A 26,599-nucleotide genomic window follows, 5' to 3' on the forward strand; every position below is an offset into this window, starting at 1 on the left:
GAGTTCAGATACTGGGATAGATGACGGCAAATGTTCTTTATTTGCTCCCCCTAACATTTCAGCGGTGATCCTAAATAGCTCCTTTGAAGAATTAGAAGTTTCAATTGTTGACGAATATGACTAGCTTTGGCGTCTCTAATCACGTGGTTCACCTTGTGTTGTTTTTTTTAGCGGCCCCCGTAAGGGGAAAAAGCCGCTATTAGGTTTGTGCAAAATGTCCGTCTGTCCGTCTGTCCGTCTGTCCGTCTGTCACACTCATATCTCAAAAACTAGAAGAGATATGAAAAATATTATTTCATCATTAAATCCGGCTTGAAAAGTTTAGGTGCAACGGCTACTTTTGGTTTTCTAAAAGCAAACCGTTTAATTTATAAAATTAATTATGCAAGCGATTTTTTCATAAAAATACACCAATTCTAAAACAATTACGTAAATGTAAGGGAGGCAATGTTACAATATGCTAACAAAGATGGACAATTTTTGTGTATTTTCAGTATCACTAAGTCAAATGTATTTTTAAAATGTACAGGAAATGTTTACAACAAATACAAATAATAGTTAAAGACGTTTTTTCTGGTCAACTAGCTGCTAAAATTAAAAGAAAACATTTCTGTTTGTTTATAAAGGCTAATAATGCACTTTGTATGTAAATATCACGCACATTTTTTTAAATGGACTTTTTATGCAGCGATTTTCGTGCAGTAGCGTAACGTCGCAACATGATCAGGTGCTAAACCAATTCCTTAAACTTTTTTTAAAAATCAGATTTTATTTATTTTTTGTTTAGTGCCCCCATCCGAATAAAAGAAGCTTATTTTTGTGCGTTTTGTCTGTTGGTCGGTCTGTCCGTCACGATTAGATTTAAAAAACTAGAACTCTAAAAGCTATTGAAAATCTGATTTACCCTTTAATGTTCCTCCCATAACATCTCAATAGTTTTAAGTATCTAAAATTGATTGTTCCGGATTTTTTTGTGCAAAACTAATCAACGCCAACAAATGTTTGTTTGCTCTTCTAACTTATATTACATTCAATTTCCATGCTTAAACGTTGCAAAAACACATTATCAATAATATGTTGTTCCGTTTTTTATGTAAATAGCATATTAATGCTAAATCATAATCTCTATACTGACTTATATTTCATTAAGTGTAAAAATGTTCCGGATATTGTTTTATAAAACATGAATTATGCCTAATGATTGTTTGAAATCGCATAAGGCTTTTAAAAAAAGTAATTTACTAGAATTGATTACTGAAAATTACTTTTTAGACATTTAATTTTCTTGTAAAACATAACATAGAAGTTTTGTAATCGATAAAGAAAGTTCCGGATTTTGTTTCTTACAAATCGTCGCCAGAAATTTCCGAATTTATTTAAAAATCTACTAACGCCAAATAATTGTTTGAACTCCCTCTTCTAATTAATAAACAAATAATCTTCTCATTTACGAAATAATGTTTTTACGGATTTTTATGAAAAATATTTTAACTCACTACTCTCTTACAGTACATTTAACTTTCTACCTTAAACATTAAAAAATCTAATTATCGTTAATATTATGTTCCGATTTTTAAGGAAAACAGAATCCAAACACCAAAGTAAGGTATGAAAATCTCTCCACGTGGCTGTAGTACATCTAATTTTTATACGAGACCATCCAAAAAATTTAATTAACGGTATTACATTTATCTGAAATTCTCTTTTTCTTTTACTATTTATACAAACATCCGGAACAATCTATTATATAAACTTGTCAATTGTGTTCATACCTAAAAATTATTGCGATGTTTTGAAACGTAAAATAAAGGTTAATCAATTTTTAATAACTTTTAGTTGTTTTTTTTATATCAAGATAACGGACAGACCGACTGACAGACAAAACGCAAAAACAATGTGGCTTTGATCCTTTTTAAATAATATCTATTAGAACTCAGTGCACCAATGTCTATGAACCCTCGTTAAATATCTCGTGTAAATAAAGACATTTTTTTTTTTATGGTACCGGTACTAGCCTATTGTGAGGTAATGGAATTTTTTTTCTTTGACATCATATGAATGGACTCTTTAAATGTAATGTTAAAAGAACGCACTCGGTGCACCAATGTCTATTAACCCTCGAAAAAATTGCTTGTATTAATGAAAACATATTTTAGTCTAACTAAGCCGTGTGACGTAGTGTTTTTTTTTCCTTTGACGTCACATAGAATGAATTCTTTAAATGAAATGCTAAAAGAACGCACTCGGTGCACCAATGTCTATGAACACTCGAGAAATGGCTCGTGTTGATAAAGGTGATTTTTAGTCTAGCTAGGCCTTGTGACGTAGTGTTTTTTTTTCCTTTGACGTCATATGGAATGAATTCTTTAAATGAAATGCTAAAAGAACGCACTCGGTGCACCAATGTCTATGAATACTCGATAAAAGGCTCGTAATGATGAAGGCGATTTTTATTCTAGCTAGGCCGTGTGACGTAGTGTTTTTTTTCCTTTGACGTCATATGGAATGAATTCTTTAAATGAAATGCTTAAAGAACGCACTCGGTTCACCAAAGTCTATGAACACTCGATAAATGGCTCTTATAGATGAAGGCGATTTTTAGTCTAGCTAGGCCGTGTGACGTAGTGTTTTTTTTTCCCTCTGACGTTATATGGAATTAATTCTTCAAATGAAATGAAAAAAGAACTCGGTATAGTAATGTTTATTGAGCCTCGTTATGTGACTCGCGTTTAAAAAAGGAATGATATCTTGATTTAGATCTAATCTAGATTTTTTAAACTAGATCTAGATTTTTATTACAGTATATCTAGATCTGGATTTATATTCTAATTAAAATTATTTTAGAGTCTAGATCTAGAATTTCTAGATCTAGTTTAGACTAAAATAGACTAGATTAAGATGTAGAATTTCAATTTCTAAACTTAAAGTGTAAAAATAAGTGTAGATTTTCATTTCCAAACGTTTTGATCAATATTGTAATGTTTTAATATACTAAAACTAATCTACTATTTTTTATTAAATTTAAATTTAAATTTACGGCAAATGAATCTTTGAAACATTATTACTTTTGACCATCGGATGGCTGCCTGGTCGTGCGGTTTGCGCGCTGGACTGTCGTTCAGATTTATGGATGGCCCAGGGTTCAAACCCTGCCCGCTCCCATCCCCCGTCGTCCTGCGGGAGGTTTGGACTAGGAAGTAATTATCTTCAACTCTGAAGGAACATCCGAAACGTGTAAAACATTTTACATCAAAATTAAATCACCTCTTGAATATTATTTGCGAATATGCAGATCCGACAGGGATCCGACTTCGACGGGGGCCGCCTCTGAGTTTGTGTAACACAAACTCTCTTTGTAATCTTGTTTGGATGTAGATTTGTCGATGTATCGTCAGATGTGTTTTTTTCGGCACGTCGGCGAATAAGTTTGGCAGTCTTTATGTCTTCCGTCATCCAGGGTGCAGATGGCCTAACTGAGAATGTACGAGTGACAAGAGGTGCATGGCTATCCAGCAACTTTTTAAAGCAAGAATTATAATTGCTGAGAACGTCCATATTGCTCTGTTGCAACAGCAAAAAATCAATATTGGTTACAAACTTTTATGCACAAATTCTTATATTTTTGTTTAATGTGGTTACATATACAGGCAAACAAATTATAGGTCTATATTTTTCTGAAATAATTACTCACAAACACTAATACTGACAAAAAACAACAACACATTACACATTACATGCTTTATTTAAAATTAATTAATTAATGCATGGCATATAACAATTATTACTACACATCCATACAAAAACTTGACCAAAAATTGTATAAATCTACAAGCATTTTAACATTCTTAAACAATTATTGCAAGGAAAATAATTTCTAACAATGAACCCATTCAAAGAAGAATGAAAGATAAGGACATTGCAAGAAACCAATCAGATTATTGAAATGTTTACATAAGTATAAATATGTGATGGCAATTCAGATAATAAATATTCTTCAGTCAACTATTTGTTGTTACTTTAAAGGTGCTTCTAAAAATAAGTGGTTAATACTTTCTATCATGGCAATTTGTGGAATTTAGGCTGTTGCCTAATGGGTTTGTAGGACTGTCAGTTACATATAGTGTAATAGCATACATTGTGCTTTTATGAGATTCAATACATTTTACATTAAAAAAAACAAAGACCAAAAACATAGAAATCCCATTTGTATGAACATATACTCAAATGCAAATATACAACCTTGCATTGTGCTATAATCAAGTAATAGTTTTCCTAGGACAGTATTGTATAAGTTCTTATATAATTAGCAATTACATTAGATTTTGTAGAAATAACAGGACAGATGTTGACACCTAGTACGTCACTGCTGTCTTGAATTTGATTATACATTGCTAACAATAATTAAGCTGACAGACAAATGGTGGGTATTCAAACTGTTTGAAATATAGTAGAAATCAAGACAGACCTGCAAACAAAATGGGATGGGGCAAATATGTTTAGAGCTAATTCATTGGCTGTCATTATTGGAAAGGGTAGTTTGTTTAGAAAAATTAACAGCTATTTTTTAAAACCAAAACTCAAGAAAAAAGAATATGTGTTCATTAAGAAATAGAATTATTAAGTAATAAATATTATCAAATTAAGTTGCTTTATTACAACATTCATTTACAACTTAAAAAGCAATGTTGAAATAAAAAATTATGTGTGCATCTTTAAAACTCACTTTTATAGATAAATGAAAACAATTTTTTAAACGATTGCATCCTATTCTACTTGTTCTGTTCAGAGCTCATCTTTATTTTTCTCTCTCCTATGAAATTTTGGCACTCTCTCCTTATAGGGAGTGGTTGTTTGGACAGTGCTTGTAGTGGTGGTATCAAATTCTGGAGCACTCTTGGCACATCTAAAGCCAACATTGGCTGCAGTATAATCTTGTTTCTGACCCATTCTGCACGATAAAAAAATTCTAGTTAACATTGGTCCCTTTAACTTCATTACTATAGACAAATTTCCAGGGAGATAATATAAGATAAGATAAGATAATGTAAATTTTTAGTCTGAATAATATAAAATAATAAAGGTTCCTGACAGTTATTTTAGAGATTCAAATTATATAAATCTTATTATTTTACATCGCAATTGAATTATTTATCTTATATTATGAAATACAGATGTTTTTTCAAAAAAGAAGATGATGACATCCTAAGCATGTTCTAGGTCAATCTAGTCATGCTTGTTAATCCATGATTTAAATTGGTTTTCCTGGCTGACTCAGGCTACTCATTCCACACTCTAATAGCATTAGAAGGAGCATTTGTACCAAATTTGTCCTAGTATAAGGAATAAGGAATGTGCCTTTATCTTTGTGCCCTTCTGAGTATTTTAAATTTTGTTTTTGTGTTTGAAGATTATGGTTCAGTGTTTTATGTATAATTGCTACTTTACTTTTAAGTTTTCTATCACGAAGGCTTTCTAAATTTAGTGATTTTACTAAAGGTGTTACTCTAATCTACTCTGGAGATAGGTGGACAGAAAAAAATGTAGAGAGCGGGGGATTCTGGCAACACAAAAATTTTAAGTGATTTTTTGCTTCGGATTCTCAAAGCAAGTTGTGAGGTCATCACAGTACTTCTGTACTATTGATAATAAAGGGCTTTTCATTTTCCCGGTATAGTTAGGTACCAGTACTCATTTAGATTGGGAGAACTGTTAGGCACTTAGTATAGAAAAGCACCATAGTTGATGGACTTTTAACAAGTCTTTTAGTTAAATCACAGATAGTGGGGCTTAGCTTGTTTATGCTAGTATTATTCAGTTGGTATTAGGAATTCAAGGTAAAAACATCATATTATGGACAGAGACTCGACTGTGGCCTTCAAGTATTAAACTTCATTCAAGTCTCGAATGGTCTGGACTTAGTCCGTACATCTTGTTCTTGTAGTAGGATTTGTTTTTGTTAGTTATTGAGCACATTGAATACACCAGTACAAGAAACTCAAACATCTTCTGAGTAATCTGCCTTCATACAACAAGACCAAGCCTATTACAGAAAACAGAAATTTCATTTTAGGATTCCAATACCAAGGTGCTTCTCATCAGAGAATTTTCTATCAACAATGGAGAATCGATCACCATACTTGGAATTCAAATCACAATCTTTAAAGCTAAAAATGTTTTAAATAGTACACAACACATAGATAGTACCTCTGACCATTTCTAACAGCAGCATTGATCTTTCCATTTACAGAATCAACATAGGATCCCCCTTTTAGTACAACCATACTGGACTGAAGATGTGGCTGGACACCTCGTTCAACGTAAGATGATGATGTCCATTCCCAAACATTGCCGATCATATCATACAGACCTGCAGCAAAGAATGAATAATAAATTTATTGAACAGTTTACTGAACAAAGATTATATATTCTCTTTTATTCTGGGGTTAACTTTAATCAAATGTCTTTCTTTTATATATATATAATCAAATGTCTTTCTTTTATATACAGAAAATGAAAAGTCTTTCTTTTATATATAAAAAAAACATTTAGGGAAAACGCATACAAAAAAAGCATATGGCTAGCTCACCAATAAGATTTTGTGGTTTGTAGGCATCAACTGGTGAAGTTATGGCATAGCCATCTGCTTTACGATTTTCATAAGGCCAATCCCCCTAAAAAAATTGAAAAAAAAAAAAAAAATTGAAACTATGAATGTAAAAAAATGGAGCATTTTTTTTTTTAATTCAATTTTTGTACAATTTTCTATTTGCAGCTGGAATATTCTTTTCTGGGTGCACAAAACATATCTTTCCACTGCAGAATCTTTCTGGCAAATGAATGGTTCATTCTGCAACTTTGTATTCTTATTATAATGCCGTTAAGGTGACTATGAGAACTTGGTTCCCATTAAAGTCTAAAAGGTTATTCTATAGTTATAGAGCGCTTGGTTCCCAATAGAGTAAGTTATAGATCTAGTTTTGCTCAAAGGTAGATTTTAAGTTGTTCAATTTTTGCTTCATATCCATGATTGTGTACAAATGCCAGGACATTAATCCTTTGTCTAGGGGGAAATCCCAGGCTCAGCCTTTCTTGGTGATTATTGTAGCATTGGGCCAGTCAACCATGATGGTGAGCCACTTTAGCAAGCCTGAGTGTGATCTTCATCTGGTGCTATATAGCATTACACAACCTCAAAAAGTGGCATGTTTGCTTTAAATATATTTTACAACTTGTTTTTTTTTTAACATAATTCTATTGGCATTTTAAGTTTGATGTAACATTAAGAACAAATTTATTTCATCTGGGTCAAAATCATACACTATTACTAGTTCATGTCTTACCACATCTTTCTGATTATTAAAATGTAGTCCAGGCAAATAATAAAAAGTAAACATAAGCTAATGCTTACCTGCCAAACATTAGCTCTCCTTCTTTCCCAGTTGTCTCCCCAGGGGTATGCACGATCTATATTGATTTATACATTTTACACAAACACAATTTGAAAATTTAGATATATTTTAAAAAGACTATGAGAAAAAAGAGTTTAGAAGTCAAGAGTTACACACAAAAAAATTGCTACCTAGCAATTATAAATTTGGAAACTAAGATTGCAGTCATTAGAGAGCTAGAAGAGCTTTACACAAAAAAAAATGTTTGAAAACATACACACTTGTTTATTTTAAAAGAACACACAGGTCACAGAGAATCTCCAAGCATACCAAATAGCAAAGAATTTCTGCATTTGGTAATTTCTAAATCACACCACACATCACAGTCTCTAGATGTGACATTTTTTTAAATCAGATGACTCATTTTAACAGATATAAATAATAATCATTCTTTACTTGCAATGAAAGATGTTTGGTATTGTTAAGGTGAATATTTCAAAGAGATGAGCCTTAGTCATGGCATCAACATATTCAGAAAATCAGGCAAATGTGGTCTAAATCATAAACTAGTGCTAGTAAGATAAGCTATGTTATTACAGAAATTCAACTGCCATCCTTGCAAGGATTGCAGGAAATTAATAAATGCTTTATCATCCTTTACTGGATACTCACCCCCCCCCCCCCATTTCATTCTCCAAGACTACACAATCATTTGCACAAGATTATAAAAAAAAAATAGACATTTTAGCACCACTTCCTGACAGTTTCCCCCATTACTTGTTAGTGTTGCCAAACCAGTGACCACTAAACATTATTTTTAATCCTTTGTCCCAGTAATTGTGAAATGCAGAAAGAAATAGTGTAGAGAGAAATAACTGACAGAGTCAAGCCCCCTTATAATTTTACCCTTCCCTTTTTTTCTGTTTGCTAGTTTTTCACATCCTACACTTCACCTCTGTTCTAATACACATTACAACTCCCACTATCAGTTCCATCATGTGCTTCCTTAGGATAATAGATGGCTGCCTGGTTGTGTGGTATGCACGACTTAATGGACTTGTGTGTGGTCTGACCACAAAAGCGAATGAATACTTTTTCGGTGGCCTTACCTGACTAAAGCCTAGCCAGCCCAAAAGTTTTCAAGGCAAGAAAGACCACTTGATGGGTTGTAGACTTTAGGCTAAGGGTCAGATAGAGGGAATATTCTTTCAATGTGAAATGATACTCAATGTTTTTGATGAAGCAAAGTTAACTCTATCTGGAATAGTTTTCCCAAGAGTGCTAAGCAACTAGGTTCATGTCATTGAATAGGGAACAATTGTTGGAGCAAGGGCTTTTTTCTGTGGACCATCAACATGCTTATTAGTGAACTGCAACAGAAATATTAAGCCTGTTGGATATATATATATATTTCTTTTTATCTGAAAGCTATGTAACAGCAGGACATGTTTTACTTTGGTAACTTACTTTTCACCCCAGCCCTGGCAGCATACTCCCACTCAGGTTCTGTTGGTAATCTCTTACCATGAAACTCACAAAACATTTTGGCATCGTACCAGCTAATATGAACAACAGGATGCTTCCATCTTTCTTCCAGGTTGGAGTCTGGGCCTTCAGGCTGTTTAAGAGGAAAAGAGATACACGTTCAGAAGCTAATTAGTTGTTGCTCTTCAATAAACAAAAACATCTGAAGTTTCTCTAGGCTACATAGCAAAATGATTAAAGTGGAAAACTGAGTTCATTTAGTTCTACTAGAGGAGATCAATTATGCCTATAATTTCACTATGATGTATTTTTTGTGTGGCATTTGAATTATTAATCAAAATTTTGTTTAAATATAGGCCTACCTTGAACAAATGTTATGAAAATTTTCTTGCCAAAATTTATGGAGGCAAATATAAAATGTTGTTCTGCTCTGCTTTAGAAAGTTACAATTAAAATAGGCTTACATTTGTAGCCTTCATGTTGTGAAAGTTACTATTAAAATCAGCTTACATTTATAGCCTTCATATTGTGAAAGATCAATTCTAGCTGTTAATTTTATTTTAATATTGACACTTGAAAGCCCAAAAGCCTTTAAAAGAACTTTTATCATTTCCTTCTTCTAAAGTCTCTAAAAAAAATATTGATTTTGTGTTCATCCCAGCCTGAATAACTACCCTGTTAGTGTGTGGAACAATCAACATCACTTCATACATTTGGGATGACTCTCCTCTGGCAAAGTATTTGCACAAGTCTTTTCTTCAAGAAGATTTGCTGTCCAAATCCATCTAGATTGCTAGGTACTTAAAATAAGCTTCACCAAGGCATTAATGAGGAAGGTTTTGGAATAGGCTTAAGGAATAGTATTTTATGATCAATATCTGTTTAAATTTGGTTTGGCTGCTTTAAAATATTATGGATAGGTAAAACATTAGGCTCATTCATTAGCAATATGTTTTCTTTTTTCGAAATTCTATAACAACCTTTCTCACTTAAACTACAAATCCCATAAATTTTAATTGATGGCGTAAATTTCTGGGTTATTTATCTTATTATGTGGCTACAACAATTATTTATTATAACGATATCACCAGTTCAAGAGAAAAAAGGTTTTGTCAGCTAGACATAAAATTTGAATATAGAAACTACCATGTCGTAATCCTCATTTCTAAGTTTTACTCACTTTATCCCAGCTAGCCTTTTTCACTGCTGACCAACCACGGGCTCCAGGCATACTATAGTAGTCACGTGTCTCGTCACTTAGAAACATATCAACTACCCAACTCCAACCTTTCTTTTCAGCTTCTGATTTCACAAACTTTTTCTGTGCACGAAAAGCCCTGAAACACCAGATCAAAAAGAGACAACATGTTAGTTTTTATTTTAAGTAAGTCTTAGGTCTATACCTTGAATAAATGTGAATGTCAAATATTAACTTTAAGTGCAGACACACCAACAAATAATTTGGCACGAAACAAAAAATCTCATTAATAAATCAATGATAAAGAGACAGATCTCCACTGAAGAGTAGGCCTAACGATGTCTTGAAGCAGGTCAGAGTCTCCATGGGTTATAGGGACAAATGATAGATACATGTCTTTTTACTTTAATTAATTTTTTTAAAACATACTTACCAGTATTCTGCATTTATGACAGGATTCGTATCGAAGTAGAAACTCTTGACTGCCACATTCCTCATTGGATATTCACCAGTTTTAGAATCTGGATCGTTGGTTCCCATCCAGAACTTACCTTCTTTTAAGAAAATCATTTCACGATATTTTCTGTATGAATACCTAACTACAACAAAAAAATATATTAAAAACAAAGTCACAGCGAAGTAGCCTATAAAGAAGAAAGACAAGTAGGCCAGACAGTCAGTAATTGTATACAATATTTTCAAACTAATTAATTGAAATCAATGTTAGAGGAGTTTTTATTTACCCCCCCCCCCCCCAAATCAGCTAGTACATCTACAGAAAAAAAAATTCAACGGTGTGCGAATATAGTGTCATGAAGAGTTTATCAACAATACAATATGGGCCTAACTACATTCTAATCAGTTAATAAATATCTAGTAATAGCCCTTGAACACTCTTTTCAAAAGAAAGTAAAAAGTGTAACACCCTCATCACTTACTCTCATTCACAATCCCTGGTTTGAAAAACGGATGCGTGTAGTTCTGCTCCGTCTGCTCTACTTCCCCTTCATACTTCCTAACTCCCTGCCTTCTGTGTTCTTTGGCGCCCATCTTGATTTCGTTCTTCAGCATCTGCTTTACATTCACTGCTTCCATCGCCTTGAGTTGGTCATCAGTCAGGTCAGCGCTGCCAGTCGCCCACAGCAATGCAAATACTGACACAATCGCTGACAACAGCAGCCCACGACTCACAACCGGCATAATTACAAATTTTGAATTATTTACTTTACAGACTAAGAATTTAAAACCACGTTTTTAAGTCATACGTTTGAACTACATCCAAAAATGAAACCCGCGTGTTTGAAACTTGTCAACTCACAAAATTGTCACTAGAGCTGTAAATAAGTTTAAATATAAACTATAACCAACTCAGGAACCAAAGTAGCTAAGTAACACATAAAGAAATCAAAATAGTTACGTTACACAAGAAATCAAGTAGTTACGTAACATAAAAAGCCAAAGTAGCTACGTAACACAAGAAACTAAAGTAGCTACGTAACACATCAAGAAACCAAAGTAACAACGTAATACAAGGAACCAAAGTAGCTACGTAACACAAGAAACCAAAGTAGCTACGTAACACAAGAAACCAAAGTAGCTACGTAACATCAAGAAACCAAAGTAGCTACGTAAAACAAGGAACCAAAGTAACTACCTAACACAACACTATGTTTAATCTTATTTAAGCTACATTATTATGAAGTATGCTATTCATTAAAAAAATTATATTCGTTTTTTTAAAAGTCATAACCGAAATATTGATAATGCTTTCTATTAAAAACAAACCCAACACTTTAATTAGTCAAAATTTCCTTGAAAGTTTGATCTATTTTCATTATTATACACGATTTGAAGTATTTAAGAAATGTAAAAATAAAAGAAAATTACGTTGGATTCAGGTCGTATACATGAGTAATATAACTAGAACTATCAAGAGAATAATACGAATACATATCACAAGAAAAATAATAACGTATACACTGTGAGTTACATCAGATTCTCTACGTGTCACACTACACACACTGATAACACACACACCCCTTTCTCTCAGTACAACTAAATATGTTGCAGTGAAACAGTTAATCCGATTAAAGCTTTTAGATGGACTCCTTTTGAAAGGTTTGTATTTTCCTCCTGTAAATTTCATTTTACATATAACTTTGCTCCCCTGTGGAAGATAAAAAAAAAAACACCATGGTCTTTGCCATTACGAATATAACAACTTTTAAACATTGTTAATAAGGAAATATTTGTTTTTACACTAAGTAATAAGAAACAATTAGCCTAAATATAGATATCTATTTATTTTATTTAAATTTTAAAGTTTCAAATGTTTCAATCAATACCGTACGTAAAATTTTACCGGTTACCGTCTGCCAACAAGTAACATCTGGCATCACGTGATAAATACGGCGCTCAATAATTTAACATACAGATTACTACCATCATGAACGAAATGTCCGTCTCGAGGGGAAATCAATCAACAGTAAGTGCGACACATTTAACTTACACTGTCTAATAAGAAGGGGTGTTGTATTGGGTAGAAATGTAAGTCTAAATTATATGTCTTTAAGAATTGGGCTAGAAATGTGCATTCAAAGTTAAAATGAGATCTAGTTTAAAGAATTGAGCTAGAAATATGCATTCAAAGTCCAAATGAGATCTAGTTTAAAGAATCTCACTAGCATACAAAACTTAGAAAAATGAAACAAAGTTTTCGGGTCTACCAAAATGTTTCCATCTACAAACTCTAAATTGTAAACTATTAAATAGTGAGACAGTGTGTCAACATTAAATGAATATATAGATCAAAGGCGATTTATGTTCTGTTACAATACTGCATAAATTTAAGAGTTGTAAGAATTTTAACCTATATAAAAAAAACAGACCTACTACTATAATAAACCTACAAGAAACAAGATTCCAAACACAGATCCGCCGTCAATGAATATTCAAGCCATGGACGTTTTTTTTTAATGGCCAAACTCTAAAGTAATAACATTTCAAAGAATCATTTGGCGTTGTTTTTCACTTAAAAAACAACAACTATACAACATATCATAAGAGCTTTTCAAAGAATTATTTAGCGTTTTTTTTTTAATTTAAACCCAAGCTGAACATCCTATTATTGATAATAACATTTCTAACATTTTTTGTTGTTGCTCAGAATGAGAAATTAGCTTTTCTAGTTTTTCGATCTAACTGTCACAGACCAACAGACAGACTGTAGAAAAAAAACTAACAGCGGATTTTGATCTTATGGCGGGGGAGGGAGGCAGCTAAAACCAATATTCGACGTTTTTGGAGGACTACCATAGCTCACCTTGTGCACGATATGCACGCCACTGCATGAACCACTGTAGGCTTAGAGTTAATTTTGGGCCCTAAAATGAGTACCTCCGCATCTACCAGATCCAGTCCTTCAATGACCAATTTGATACGTTTTGAAATATCTTTATTCAATTGCTTTTGTACAGAGCAACATTCATGCTTAGAGCAAAAACTCCATTTGTTTTTCTATTTCTGTGATCTAAAGGGGATGGACAGACGGACCACACGCAACTAGTAGCGTCTTTTCCCTTTTCAAGTGCCGCTAAAAAATTAGTATATGATAATATTAATGCATATCTTTGAGTTGGGAAATTATGAAAGATCGCAGCATTTCAGGTGGCTACCCATTCTATTATGCAGAACTAGAAGTGACCTACATATTTTGCCGCATGAACGCAAACCAGCAAGTTACTAAAATGAAATCAGATTTGATGAAAAATTTAACAGTTGATGTATGTCGATAAGAAGAGAATTACTAGATCGTTGGCCTCATGGGAAAAACTCTACTTTGAACGTTCTAATTTTTCAAAGTAAAATTAATAAATGTAAATTTGGCTAGAGACTAAATCTAGGTCCTAATCCAACATAGATTTTGAAAAACTATCGCGTTCATGAAAGAACTATCGCGTTCAGCAATTTCCGCGTGTAAGGTTTTATTGATTCAAGAGTTGAATAAATTAATGTTTTGGAAACTTTTGCGCATTGCCTTCTAAGTCTAGATCTAAATGCTTATCTTTGGAATATTAAAAAATGTACCAGTTCTATACCATAGACATATATATATAGACTGGACGACAAAGAACAAATTATTATCGGAAATATTTGGGAAAAGATAAGTTTGTAGATCCACATCACAAACCTATATATATCTGCCTATGTCTATGATTATGAAACAAAGACAAAATATTTAGAATATGGCAGTTTTGTACTTTTCAAAACTAAAGATCAAAGGTATATATTGGCTGAAATGTTAGTCCTAGAATTTATAGCTCAATCGCCGCCATTTTTTTTCACATAGATATAGTACATAAAACATATTTGACTTTCCCCAAAAAATAACTTCCTACTTCCAGTCTATATTTATTTATGTCTATGTTCTATACATTCACTTAACCAGGATTCTTTCTCGGATTCAAGGGGAAAAGGGGTGGGATAAACAAAATACGATTTTAAATCTAACATTCATTATTTTTTTTTTAAAAAGAAAAACAAGCGCTCAATTAGTTGCACAAAGGAGGTATTGTCAATTAGTTGCACAAAGGAGGTATTGTCAATTAGTTGCACAAAGGAGGTATTGTCAATTAGTTGCACAAAGGAGATATTGTCAATTAGTTGCACAAAGGAGGTATTGTCAGTTAGTTGCACAAAGAAAGGTATTGTCTTTTTAAAAAAGTATTTTAATGTTTTACTTGTTTACAATATTTAAACCATAATGTCATGGAGGAACCTTGCTGGGCGGACGATATCTCAAAAACGGCTCTAAAGATTTTCTTAGAAATTTAACAGTTGATGTATATCGCTGAGAAAAGTAGCTTGTTGGCCATTCGGAGAAAACCGTTATAATTTTTTTCAAAGTAAATAAAAAAAATATAAATTCGGATAGACACTAAATCTAGATCTATCATGGGTTTTGAAAAAACCATCGCGCTCAGGAATTTCCACATGCAAGGCATTATTGATACAATAAATTATTGTTTTTGAAAATTGTGCGCATCGTCTTCTAGGTCTAAATTTATAGGCCTATCATTGGAATCATTCAATAATAAATAAAAAAACATGGCTTATTCAGCCATTCTGTGTCAAAATTATGCGATAAATGAGTAAATTTAAAGTTGTTTCAATTTTATTAAAGTACAACAAATATACGCCAATATTTTGTTTTAGGTAAATCTAATATAGTGTTATGACTCTACATTGCGCACTGTCATTTGGCGCGACATTGTGTACCAGAGGACACGATAGAGAACAGAGGAAGTCAAGATGGCCGATGTTTTAGCGATGTAAACAAGGAGGCCTGAGCTGTGATTCTAAGTTTGGCTCTAGTTGTAGTTTATAATTGATTATTAAACGTTCTGTTTTATACCACTTTCGTTGGGGTTAATTGCTAAGTTATAGCAATTGGTGTCAGAAGTGGGATCCTCAACGAAAGTGGAGAAGAAGGTCTAGATCTAGGTATAAGACATTGAACGATTCCATTTTCGGGTAAATCAACATAAGTTTTGGTTTTAGTTGATCAACGTTTTAATACTGGATGGCGTCTAAGAAAACACTTAGTCAACTGTCATTACAGGAACTTAGGCATGAACTCAGAGGTAGAGAGCTGAAGGGGAGCGGCAACAAGGAGGCACTTATGAAGCGTCTTAGGCAAAGCATGATAGAGGAAGAACAGGACCCGGAGATCTATGAGTTTGAAATAGAACCGACTATGATGGAGCTTTGGAACACGATACAAGAACAAGGCAAAACAAATACTGACATAGGGAACTCAATGAAAGAAGACATGAAATCATTAAAGGATGAACTTAAAAAAGAAATGGGGAATGAACTGGGCTCTATGAAATCATTTGTGACCGAATTGAAAAATGGCATAGACAGTTTCAAACAACAATTAAGAAATGAGGTCGCTGAATTAAGGTCCCAAATGGTGGGAGATGTTGATTCTAAAATTCAACAATTACGAAATGAAATGAAGGCGGAGCTGGAAAAGAAACAAGATGCGGGGGCCACTGTGACTGAAATGACGGGGAATATTAAACCACCGGTGTTTGACGGCTCTGTGTCTTGGTCGGCGTATCGATTACAATTCGAGGCGGCGGCGCAAGTCAACAGATGGGTTACCAAGGCAGATAGGGCAACTGGTCTCATGTTGGCACTCAGAGGCAAGGCAGCCGAATTGTTACAGACTATGACGGATCGGACAGACTACGATGACATGGTCAAAACAATGGAACTACGATACGGCAATGAACACCTGCAGGAAGTTTTCAGGATGCAATTAAAGAATCGACAACAGAAAAACGGAGAGACATTACAGGAATTAGCAGCAGACGTAGAACGTCTCGCCCGTCTTGCCTACCCATCGGCAACACAGGAACTTTTGGATGTTCTGGTCACAGATGCTTTCATAGATGGAGTGCGAGATTCAGAACTTAAGAAAGCCATCCGAATAAGCGGAAAACGAAAAATCAACGAAGCCCTCATATATGCAATGTCCTACGAGGCGGCCGAAGTTTCAGCGAGGAACATACAGTATTGTCGGACGTTACATGTGTCGGAAGAGGAGGATCTGCCGCGGCTGATTCGAAGAATGGTGGAAAAGGTTTTGAGTGAACGGGAACATTATCAGACCTCAAGGCGTAGTAAAAAGACTTTTCGTTGTTGGAATTGTAACACTCCAGGTCATTTACGGAGGAATTGTAACATGTTGTTCCAAAGCCAAGGCTGTGCATCGGAACGTCAACCGCTACGATTCTACGGGCTTAGGGAGCAAGAACGGGCAGCCCAGAAAATCGAAACCCCGAGAATAATGACTCGTTTCAGAGTGAAACTATTGCTTTCGATGTTCTTGATAAGAGTGCTTCAATGGGCATGACCAAATCAGACAACGTTGGGTCTGTGTCCAATACTCCTGTTTGGCTACCAGTACTAACTGCAGACAGAAATTTAATAAGAACTGTCCGGGCGGCACCTCGAATGAACAATGCAAGTACCAGAAAAACTATCAACAGGTCTGGACTTGACAAACGTGTGTACGTCTGCCTTCCCAAAGCAGAGTAAAAGATGAATCGATTTCAGCGGAAACTGGACACTGATAATGTGGTTAATGGACATGTGTAGACAGGCCTACCTTCTGGAGATGGCTTAAAATGACAGTGTGCTTATGACCTGGCCTCCAGTGGGACTATAACTTTTTTTGCCAGAACTTCATCTTCACTGACAATTCTTCAGCCCTGGCGAAAATCTGGTCATGTTCGGGACGAACATAACTAAGGAGGGGGCAGTGTTATGACTCTACATTGCGCACTGTCATTTGGCGCGACATTGTGTACCAGAGGACACGATAGAGAACAGAGGAAGTCAAGATGGCCGATGTTTTAGCGATGTAAACAAGGAGGCCTGAGCTGTGATTCTAAGTTTGGCTCTAGTTGTAGTTTATAATTGATTATTAAACGTTCTGTTTTATACCACTTTCGTTGGGGTTAATTGCAAAGTTATAGCAATAGATTACATCTAGATTCTAGATCTAGAAGTGGATATAGATCTAGACTAGATCTTTAATTAAGAGTTCTAAATAAGAAGTCTAGGTCTAGGAGGACTAGAGTCTAGTGTTAGATCTAGATGTCCATATATTTCTAATATAAAAAAATAATTGCACTGCCCGCTGGCCGGTTTGTTAACCACATACGTTCATGAGGACGACGCTGTCCAAACCACGGGCTCGATACTCAGTTTGAACCAAATAGTTTCAGAAGTATTTTTTTTTAGAGTTTATTATATTGTAATAACTGAAGTGAGGCAACTCAACGAGGACATAGATGTTTATTTACACGAGGACATCACAAACACTTAGTAACGTCTGCCTTTAGTACAACATCTCCATATTGGCTCTCTACTTGGGCGGAAATCGTTAGTCTCCTAATGTCAACATCCGACTTGCTTAGTCACAGATAGTGCGCACCTTCTTTCTGCACTATCTTGGATGGCGGTGCGCATGGCAAAGTCATAACAATATCTTAAGTTGTATGATGGAGGTATTGTCTTTAAAAAAATGTATTTTTTAAGATGTTTTTCTTGTTTCAATAATTTTTTTTCAAATCGGAAATAGGCTGTATTGAGTAAGCATGTGCGTGCCGATAGGCTGTATTGAGTAAGCCTGTGTGGTGCCGATAGGTTGTATTGAGTAAGCCTGTGTGGTGCCGATAGGTTGTATTGAGTAAGCCTGTGTGGTGCCGATAGGTTGTGTAAGCCTGTGTGGTGCCGATAGGTTGTATTGAGTAAGCCTGTGTGGTGCCGATAGGTTGTGTAAGCCTGTGTGGTGCCGATAGGTTGTATTGAGTAAGCCTGTGTGGTGCCGATAGGTTGTATTGAGTAAGCCTGTGTGGTGCCGATAGGTTGTGTAAGCCTGTGTGGTGCCGATAGGTTGTATTGAGTAAGCCTGTGTGGTGCCGATAGGTTGTATTGAGTAAGCCTGTGTGGTGCCGATAGGCTGTATTGAGTAAGCCTGTGTGGTGCCGATAGGTTGTATTGAGTAAGCCTGTGTGGTGCCGATAGGCTGTATTGAGTAAGCCTGTGTGGTGCCGATAGGCTGTATTGAGTAAGCCTGTGTGGTGCCGATAGGTTGTATTGAGTAAGCTTGTGTGGTGCCGATAGGTTGTATTGAGTAAGCCTGTGTGGTGCCGATAGGTTGTATTGAGTAAGCCTGTGTGGTGCCGATAGGTTGTATTGAGTAAGCCTGTGTGGTGCCGATAGGTTGTATTGAGTAAGCCTGTGTGGTGCCGATAGGTTGTATTGAGTAAGCCTGTGTGGTGCAGGGCACGCACGATACGCAAGTTCAACCTTGATTATTAAATATTTACTTTTACGTTTGGTTATTGACTATTAACAATCTAAAAACATAAATTCACGTGGGCGGGTAGGTCACTGAACATCCTCGAAGCATTCATACCAACAGAATACACGCTTATTCAATCCATATATACTTGCATTCAAACAGTAGACAAGGAGGGTACATGCAATACACGATTTCAAAACAAATCCACGTCATATAGACAGCCACATGCAGTAGGTCTCTTTTTCCCCTCCTCCTCCTTTCTCGCTTGTCTTTTTCTCATAGCTCTTTTCTCCACTTCTCTCGCTTTTCTTCATCTTACTTTCTCCACTTCTCTCTCTTTTCTTTCTTCTTTTTTAGTTAAGTTAAAAGTTAGGTAGAACTCGATACAAAACGAAGCACCCAGACCATAACAGCTAAAAACATTTTTAAAATATTTAACAACATTTGTTCTGGAAATGACACCAAGTATCTATTAGGCTTATCAGTTAAAAAAAATTAAAATAAATCCATGTGTTTTAGCTGCTATTTAACATGTGTCTTTATTGCTTAAAACTTCGTTGCCATCCTACCCTGAGTCGCTTCTATTTCCACTTCTGACATCAATCTAAATTCTGACTGTTCTTGTGACACTAATCTATGTTCAGCGATATTTGAAACAACAATGACAAACAATGACACTTGTTTCATATTGTTATAACCATGCCTTGCACACCGCCGTCCGCCGAAGACTTGAGATGAATGTTGACACTTGGAACTATACTAAGTATAGTGATCCATGATTAGACAGCAACACGGAGTTCCGCCTAAGTAAAAGGGCTTAAGAAGAAACTGCTACAGACAGACTATTAAGATCTTTGTCCTGTTTGTCCTGTTAAGGGGTTACTGGAGTGCGAAATTTATTTTTTTTATTTTTGCTTTAACTTAATAACTATTGTTATATTATATCATATGACAACTCAATAATAAAAAATATATATTGAATGTTGTCTAATGTTTCCGGTTGCCATGGTAATGGCGGCCATCTTGAAAAAAAAAATTAGTTCATATAGGAAAATTCTAAAATTTTTCAAAATAGATAAATTTCAAAGCTAAAAATACTTACACCTTAAAGTATAAAGGTGGCTGGAAGGAGCTAGCTAGATTTTATACATTTTCCCTTAGTATTGTGCATTTTATGATTTTTTAAAAAAGGGTGATATTTTTTCCTGTAAAATGCATCCACATTTTTTTTCCCAAAAGATCATATATTAAAAACTTCTTCAGCTAAAGTCATTAAAACTAGCTGATTCTCTGTATTATTTATCTCTGAATATGTGTACAAAATTTGACACATTTATCTCTATTAGTTCTAGAGATTTTAGAAATATGTTACGGGGGGGGGGGGTCACAAAAAATGCATTTACTCAAATACAGTGAATTTGTTTTAAGAAAAATATGGAAAATAGTGTTCACCATGCATCATTAAAATGCTTTTTTTCAATAAGAAAACAAGATTACATATAGTGTTTGTGTGTTTGCACAAAGAGGTGCCCCCATCAAGTTCTAAATCTAGATCTGGTTTGTATGACAAATGGAAGGGGAGATTTTTTATTTGCTAGGCGAAAAGTCACCAGGTCATTTCTTGGCCTCTTGTATTTTATTCTGAATTTTATTCTACGACAAATCTAAATGATGCTGGACGTGTATCATGTGGGTATATTATGCGTAGCTCATTTTACACTTTCCAATACGTCAGCTGGTAACGTTGACTGACATCCCCCCCCCCGGTCCTTTACAATTGTTCTTCGCCCCTTTGCATTTATCATCATCTACTATGTTAACATGATGATTAATAGACTTGTAAATATAGTCCCTATATACCTAGTGTAGCAACTGATTCCCTAATTAATTCGATTATCCCCCTTAACCACTTCTACATTGTATATCGAGCAATAATTCTAATGCCCCTTGTTAATGTGAAATCGAGATTGTAATCTCCCTTGCTTTGTTCTTATATTTATATAGTAGTTACTAACAATCTCTTTAAGCATTGCAATTTTGTCAGCATCTCCCCTGTTTGTACTCAAAAGCAATTTTATCAATCTGACGAATGCACTTCAATCGAGGGCAGCGATAAGATGCATATAACCTGTCTGTTTTATTCGCAGCCTTCCTCAGGTGTCTACCTACTGGTTACTAATTGCTTTGTATACGCCTACGTGCACTTGCTACTAGATTCCTACTTGATGCTACTTGAAAGAACTACTTACTTTGTATGCACCTACGTATACAAGCCGCTATACTTATTTTGTATGCACCTACGTATACAAGCCACTATACTTATTTTGTATGCACCTACGTATACAAGCCACTATACTTATTTTGTATGCACCTACGTATACAAGCCACTATACTTATTTTGTATGCACCTACGTATACAAGCCGCTATACTTATTTTGTATGCACCTACGTATACAAGCCACTATACTTATTTTGTATGCACCTACGTATACAAGCCACTATACTTATTTTGTATGCACCTACGTATACAAGCCACTATACTTATTTTGTATGCACCTACGTATACAAGCCACTATACTTATTTTGTATGCACCTACGTATACAAGCCACTATACTTATTTTGTATGCACCTACGTATGCAAGCCGCTATACTTATTTTGTATGCACCTACGTATGCAAGCCGCTATACTTATTTTGTATGCACCTACGTATACAAGCCACTATACATACTTTGTATGCGCCTACGTATACAAGTCGCTATACTTACTTTGCATGCACCTACGTATACAAGCCGCTATACTTACTTTGCATGCACCTACGTATACAAGCCGCTATACTTACTTTTTATGCATCTACGTATACAAGCCACTATACTTACTTTGCATGCACCTACGTATACAAGCCACTATACTTAATGTGTATGCGCCTACGTATACAAGCCACCATACTTAACGTGTATGCGCCTACGTATACAAGCCACTATACTTAATGTGTATGCGCCTACGTATACAAGCCACCATACTTACTTTATATGCGCCTACGTATACAAGCCGCTATACTTAATGTGTATGCGCCTACGTATACAAGCCGCTATACTTACTTCGTATGCGCCTACGTATACAAGCCGCTATACTTACTTCGTATGCGCCTACGTATACAAGCCGCTATACTTACTTCGTATGCGCCTACGTATACAAGCCACTATACTTACTTTGTACGCGCCTACGTATACAAGCCACTACTACTATTTGATAGTACTAGCACTATGATCACCTCTACAATCACAACCTCCTGCTCTTTTGTTAATACTGCCCACGGTAGATCAGCTCTGCCTGCAGTACTATTCGTGCCCACGGTAGATCAGCTCTGCCTGCAGTATTTTTGGTGCCCACGGTAGATCAGCTCTGCCTGCAGTATTTTTGGTGCCCACGGTAGATCAGCTCTGCCTGCAGTATTTTTGGTGCCCACGGTAGATCAGCTCTGCCAGCAGTATTTTTCGTACCCACGGTAGATCAGCTCTGCCTGAAGTATTCTTCGTGCCCACGGTAGCCTGCCAGCCCGGCGAGCCTCTACCCGCTAGAGGGCCACCTCCAGCTGCAAGCAAGTTTGTAAAATGTTTTACATGTTTCGGATGTTCCTTCAGAGTTGAAGATAGTTTACTTCCTAGTCCAAACCTCCCGCAGGCCGAAGGGGGATGGGAGCGGGCAGGTTTAATAAATCCAAACTACAGTCCAGCACGAAAACCGCACGACCAGTGAGGGGTGAATACTATTTCCCCCCCCCTCTTGTTTTTTCGTGGGGTGACTATCCGCAGAAATAAGAGAGTGATCTTTCCTTTACTTCTTCTTCTCGACCAAACTCTTGAGCGAAGAACAGAATTATATATATAGATAAGATAGATCTAGCAATTCTAAATTTTCTAAAATTAAGTCTTTCTTTACAGAATTATGAAATTCATGCACAATTACATCAACACTGTCGCCATATTTGACTGTTCTGTTTTAACAGTCATGTTTTCGTTTGGAAATGGGAGGGGGGTGTAGATTGAAAAAGATTAGACATGTAAGAGTCCTCTCTTCTTTTTATAATTATTGCTAATGATTGCAGTTGACATATAAAAATAGGGGTGGGCGACTTGATATAAGAATTTAATAGATAGCATAAAAAACTAATATTAATGATGGATTCAGTGTTGACAATTTTGTAATTTCTGCTCTAAAATTACAAAAGAAAAAGTATTGGTCTGTTCGGGGGAAGGGGGGGGGAGATAACATTGATCGCCCCTCCTAACGTGTACCACCCTCTTTCATTTTATTTTATTGTTGATTTACTTTGAGATTAGAGAGCGGTGCCACAGAATCTACAAATGGGTTGAAATATGAATAAGTAGCTTAGAGTTATATAGCTAATCAACACATTTTGTTGACACACTATGATTTCTGATTAAAATTGAACAACCAACAAAGGAACAGAGTCTAGTTGTTTTACAAACTACAAACGAACAGAGTCTAGTTGTTTTACAAACTACAAACGAACAGTCTAGTTGATTACAAATAACAAACGAACAGAGTGTAGTTGTTATACAAACTATAAAAGAACACATTCTAGTTGTTTTACAGTAGGCATATGTAGGCTATATTATAGTCTAGGCCTAGAAGTATTGGACACCATCTTGATATCTTCTGACTATTTTCTGACCATCTCGCAGAATCCCGTTTTTGTTTTCAAATTGAATTCAATTTTTAACATTCCCATAGAAATGTAAAATATGAATATATCTTGGTTGTATGGCAAACGTTAATTAACCAGTTCTTTATCAATTTTTATCCATCTCTTCATATGTTATTATTCTATCAATTCTCATATTAATGTAAATACATCGTTTCTCTGCATCAAATCTCCCCCTAGGGATCACAAGTAGGCCTACAAATCCCGACTCAAGCGCAATGGTGTTTTATGGTTCCCACAATATTAAAAAAAAAAGCAGAATGGAGCAGAATGATGTCTCCGGATTCTTACAATAAAAAAAACCCACACATAAGTAATAGCTGAATGAGTGTTCCAGCAACGATAAGGTGGTGCAAGTGCTTCAGGAGTTGTGAGAGGAGGATAAGTTGGCCATACATGAGCACCGGGATGGCTAGGGTTGTGTATGTGGACTGTGAGGGTTAGGGTTGAGCAAGGATAGGCTGTTCATGTGCAACGGGAGGGTTGAGCAAGGATAGGCTGTTCATGTGCAACGGAAGGGTTCGAGCAAGGATAGGCTGTTCATGTGCAACGGAAGGGTTCGAGCAAGGATAGGTTGTGCATGTGCAACGGGAGAGTTGAGCAAGGATAGGTTGTTCATGTGCAACGGGAGGGTTCGAGCAAGGATAGGCTGTTCATGTGCAACGGGAGGGTTCGAGCAAGGATAGGCTGTTCATGTGCAACGGGAGGGTTCGAGCAAGGATAGGTTGTTCATGTGCAACGGAAGGGTTCGAGCAAGGATAGGCTGTTCATGTGCAACGGGAGGGTTCGAGCAAGGATAGGCTGTTCATGTGCAACGGGAGGGTTGAGCAAGGATAGGCTGTTCATGTGCAACGGAAGGGTTCGAGCAAGGATAGGCTGTTCATGTGCAACGGGAGGGTTGAGCAAGGATAGGCTGTCCATGTGCAACGGGAGGGTTCGAGCAAGGATAGGTTGTGCATGTGCAACGGGAGGGTTCGAGCAAGGATAGGCTGTCCATGTGCAACGGGAGGGTTCGAGCAAGGATAGGTTGTGCATGTGCAACGGGAGGGTTCGAGCAAGGATAGGCTGTTCATGTGCAACGGGAGGGTTCGAGCAAGGATAGGTTGTGCATGTGCACCGTAAAGGTTAGGATAGTGAGATGTCATGATTCCCATAATTGTAAAATTACTGCTTCTTTTTGTTATTTTACAGTTATCTGAACTAATGGAATCGATTGGTGTAATGAACGAGTAATAATAATAATAATAATAATCTTTATTATCCGTACGGAAATTTGTCTTACAATTTGTGCATTACACCAAACAAAAAACATTATAACTATAAGAAACCTAAGTGTACATTCACACCAGACTCACTCATAATTTACATGTGACAAAGTTTATACCAGATTGTTCTTATTTAATGATTTGATTGCCAGGGGAACAAAAGAGTGTTTGTGTCTGTTTGTTTTTGCTATTGGTGTCTAGTATTTCTTTTGTGATGGTAAAATCACAAAATTCTGACACAAAGGGTGATTTTTTATTTCTATAATCTTTTTAGCTTTTTTTTTTATAGATGTTTGTCTCAAACAACTGCCCAAATGGGTTTTGTTTTTTTGCCAATGATTTTACTAGCAGCATTTAGGATTCTATAAATTTTTAATATATTTTTAATGCTCAGATTGCCAACTTAAAACTTAAAATATTGCAGATGTGAGCGTGATAAAGCATAGCAAAGGCCTTTTCGCTAACATTAAACGAGGACAGTTTTCTTAGTAATTGTAATCTTTGCTGCCATTTTTTGCTGATATAATCAGTATTTGCGGTAAAATATAGTTTATTGTCTAGGATAGTACCAAATAATGGAAAGATCACACTTTTATTTCTGCAAGTCGGACGGACTAGAGTTATCCCACGTAATTTTAGAGGAGAAAAAAAAAGGGGGGGGGGCATAACAAGTAGGATGCACCAGTCACTAAATAGCAGGGCCGGACTTAACCATTGTCAACAAGAAGTCATGGAAAGAGAACAAGTAATCTACTCTGTATTCACCTGTCACTAAATAGCAGGGCCGAACTTAACCATAGTAAGGCCTTATGCGAAATGGATTTCACGAGGAATACGGATAATAAGTGCAAATTAAGAGTTTGTATTACATAAAAAATTATTATTTGCATTTTATTTATTCTTTACTACCTTAAGAATTACTTTACGAGCCTTGCGTGTAGCGAAGTCATACAAAATATCATAAAAATTCTATTTCCTACATAGATCACGCTCAGTAGCAAGGATTACCAAATGTTTCATCTAAGAGAATTGTTGACCTCAAGAAATTCTTCATTAGTTTGAGGCGCGATAAGCTTCTTTCACTAGATTCCACGATTACGGGTATTGCATAATGCCTTTTTTATCGCGCTTAGGATTGGCGTTTTCCAGAATGAATGCCACATCAAAATGACAATTTTTGTCTAAATATTTCAGGAGATTTGTATAAGTTTTCAAAAGATTTTAATAATTTCCGGTTATTTAGATGACTTTTTTGTATATTTTGCAAGTTCGGGAGATTTCCAGGAGCTCCTGGTAGATCGACAGGAGGCCTCGGAAAATCTGTTATAAGTTATAAAATGATTTAATTTAATAATTTATAGACCTAGATTTAGCACGGGTCCTATGAAAGTGCGGGTTTTATGCGGTCGCATAGGTTGCAGTGACCTAAGGCCGGCCCTGCAAAATAGCAGCGTATGCTACGCCGCCGGTCGACTAGTAATTTTTAAATTTACCAGACATCCCTTTTGCCAAAAGTCCATTCACAGCGTTAGTGAATAGTTTAGAAAATAAATTAGATGCACAAATTTTAGTAGATATGGGAAAGTTAAGGATGTTATGTTATGCGATAACAACAATAAAGGAAATAAAAAAATGACGGAAATAAAGACAGTTA

General features: G+C 35.7%; 1 protein-coding gene across 5 annotated transcripts; it reads right to left on the bottom strand.

Moving 5' to 3' along the window:
* Positions 1-3,723: 3,723 nt before the first annotated feature.
* On the bottom strand, positions 3,724-12,102 carry LOC106057431 (inactive C-alpha-formylglycine-generating enzyme 2-like). 5 transcript variants are annotated; one of them, XM_013214609.2, is made up of 9 exons: positions 11,959-12,102; positions 11,010-11,405; positions 10,505-10,670; positions 10,054-10,210; positions 8,856-9,006; positions 7,409-7,464; positions 6,587-6,671; positions 6,205-6,367; positions 3,724-4,948 (listed from the first exon to the last, which is right to left on the bottom strand). In XM_013214609.2, exons 2-9 carry the CDS (start codon positions 11,269-11,271, stop codon positions 4,783-4,785), a joined length of 1,206 nt encoding a protein of 401 aa, XP_013070063.1. In that variant the 5' UTR covers positions 11,272-11,405; positions 11,959-12,102; the 3' UTR covers positions 3,724-4,782. The 5 variants fall into 5 exon arrangements, with proteins under 5 accessions (XP_013070063.1, XP_013070064.1, XP_055864650.1 ...); XM_013214610.2 differs by having other exon boundaries at positions 11,010-11,455; XM_056008675.1 differs by having other exon boundaries at positions 12,062-12,077.
* Positions 12,103-26,599: the final 14,497 nt, after the last annotated feature.

This window comes from Biomphalaria glabrata, chromosome 13 (genome assembly GCF_947242115.1).
Source record: "Biomphalaria glabrata chromosome 13, xgBioGlab47.1, whole genome shotgun sequence".
NCBI lineage: Eukaryota > Metazoa > Mollusca > Gastropoda > Planorbidae > Biomphalaria > Biomphalaria glabrata.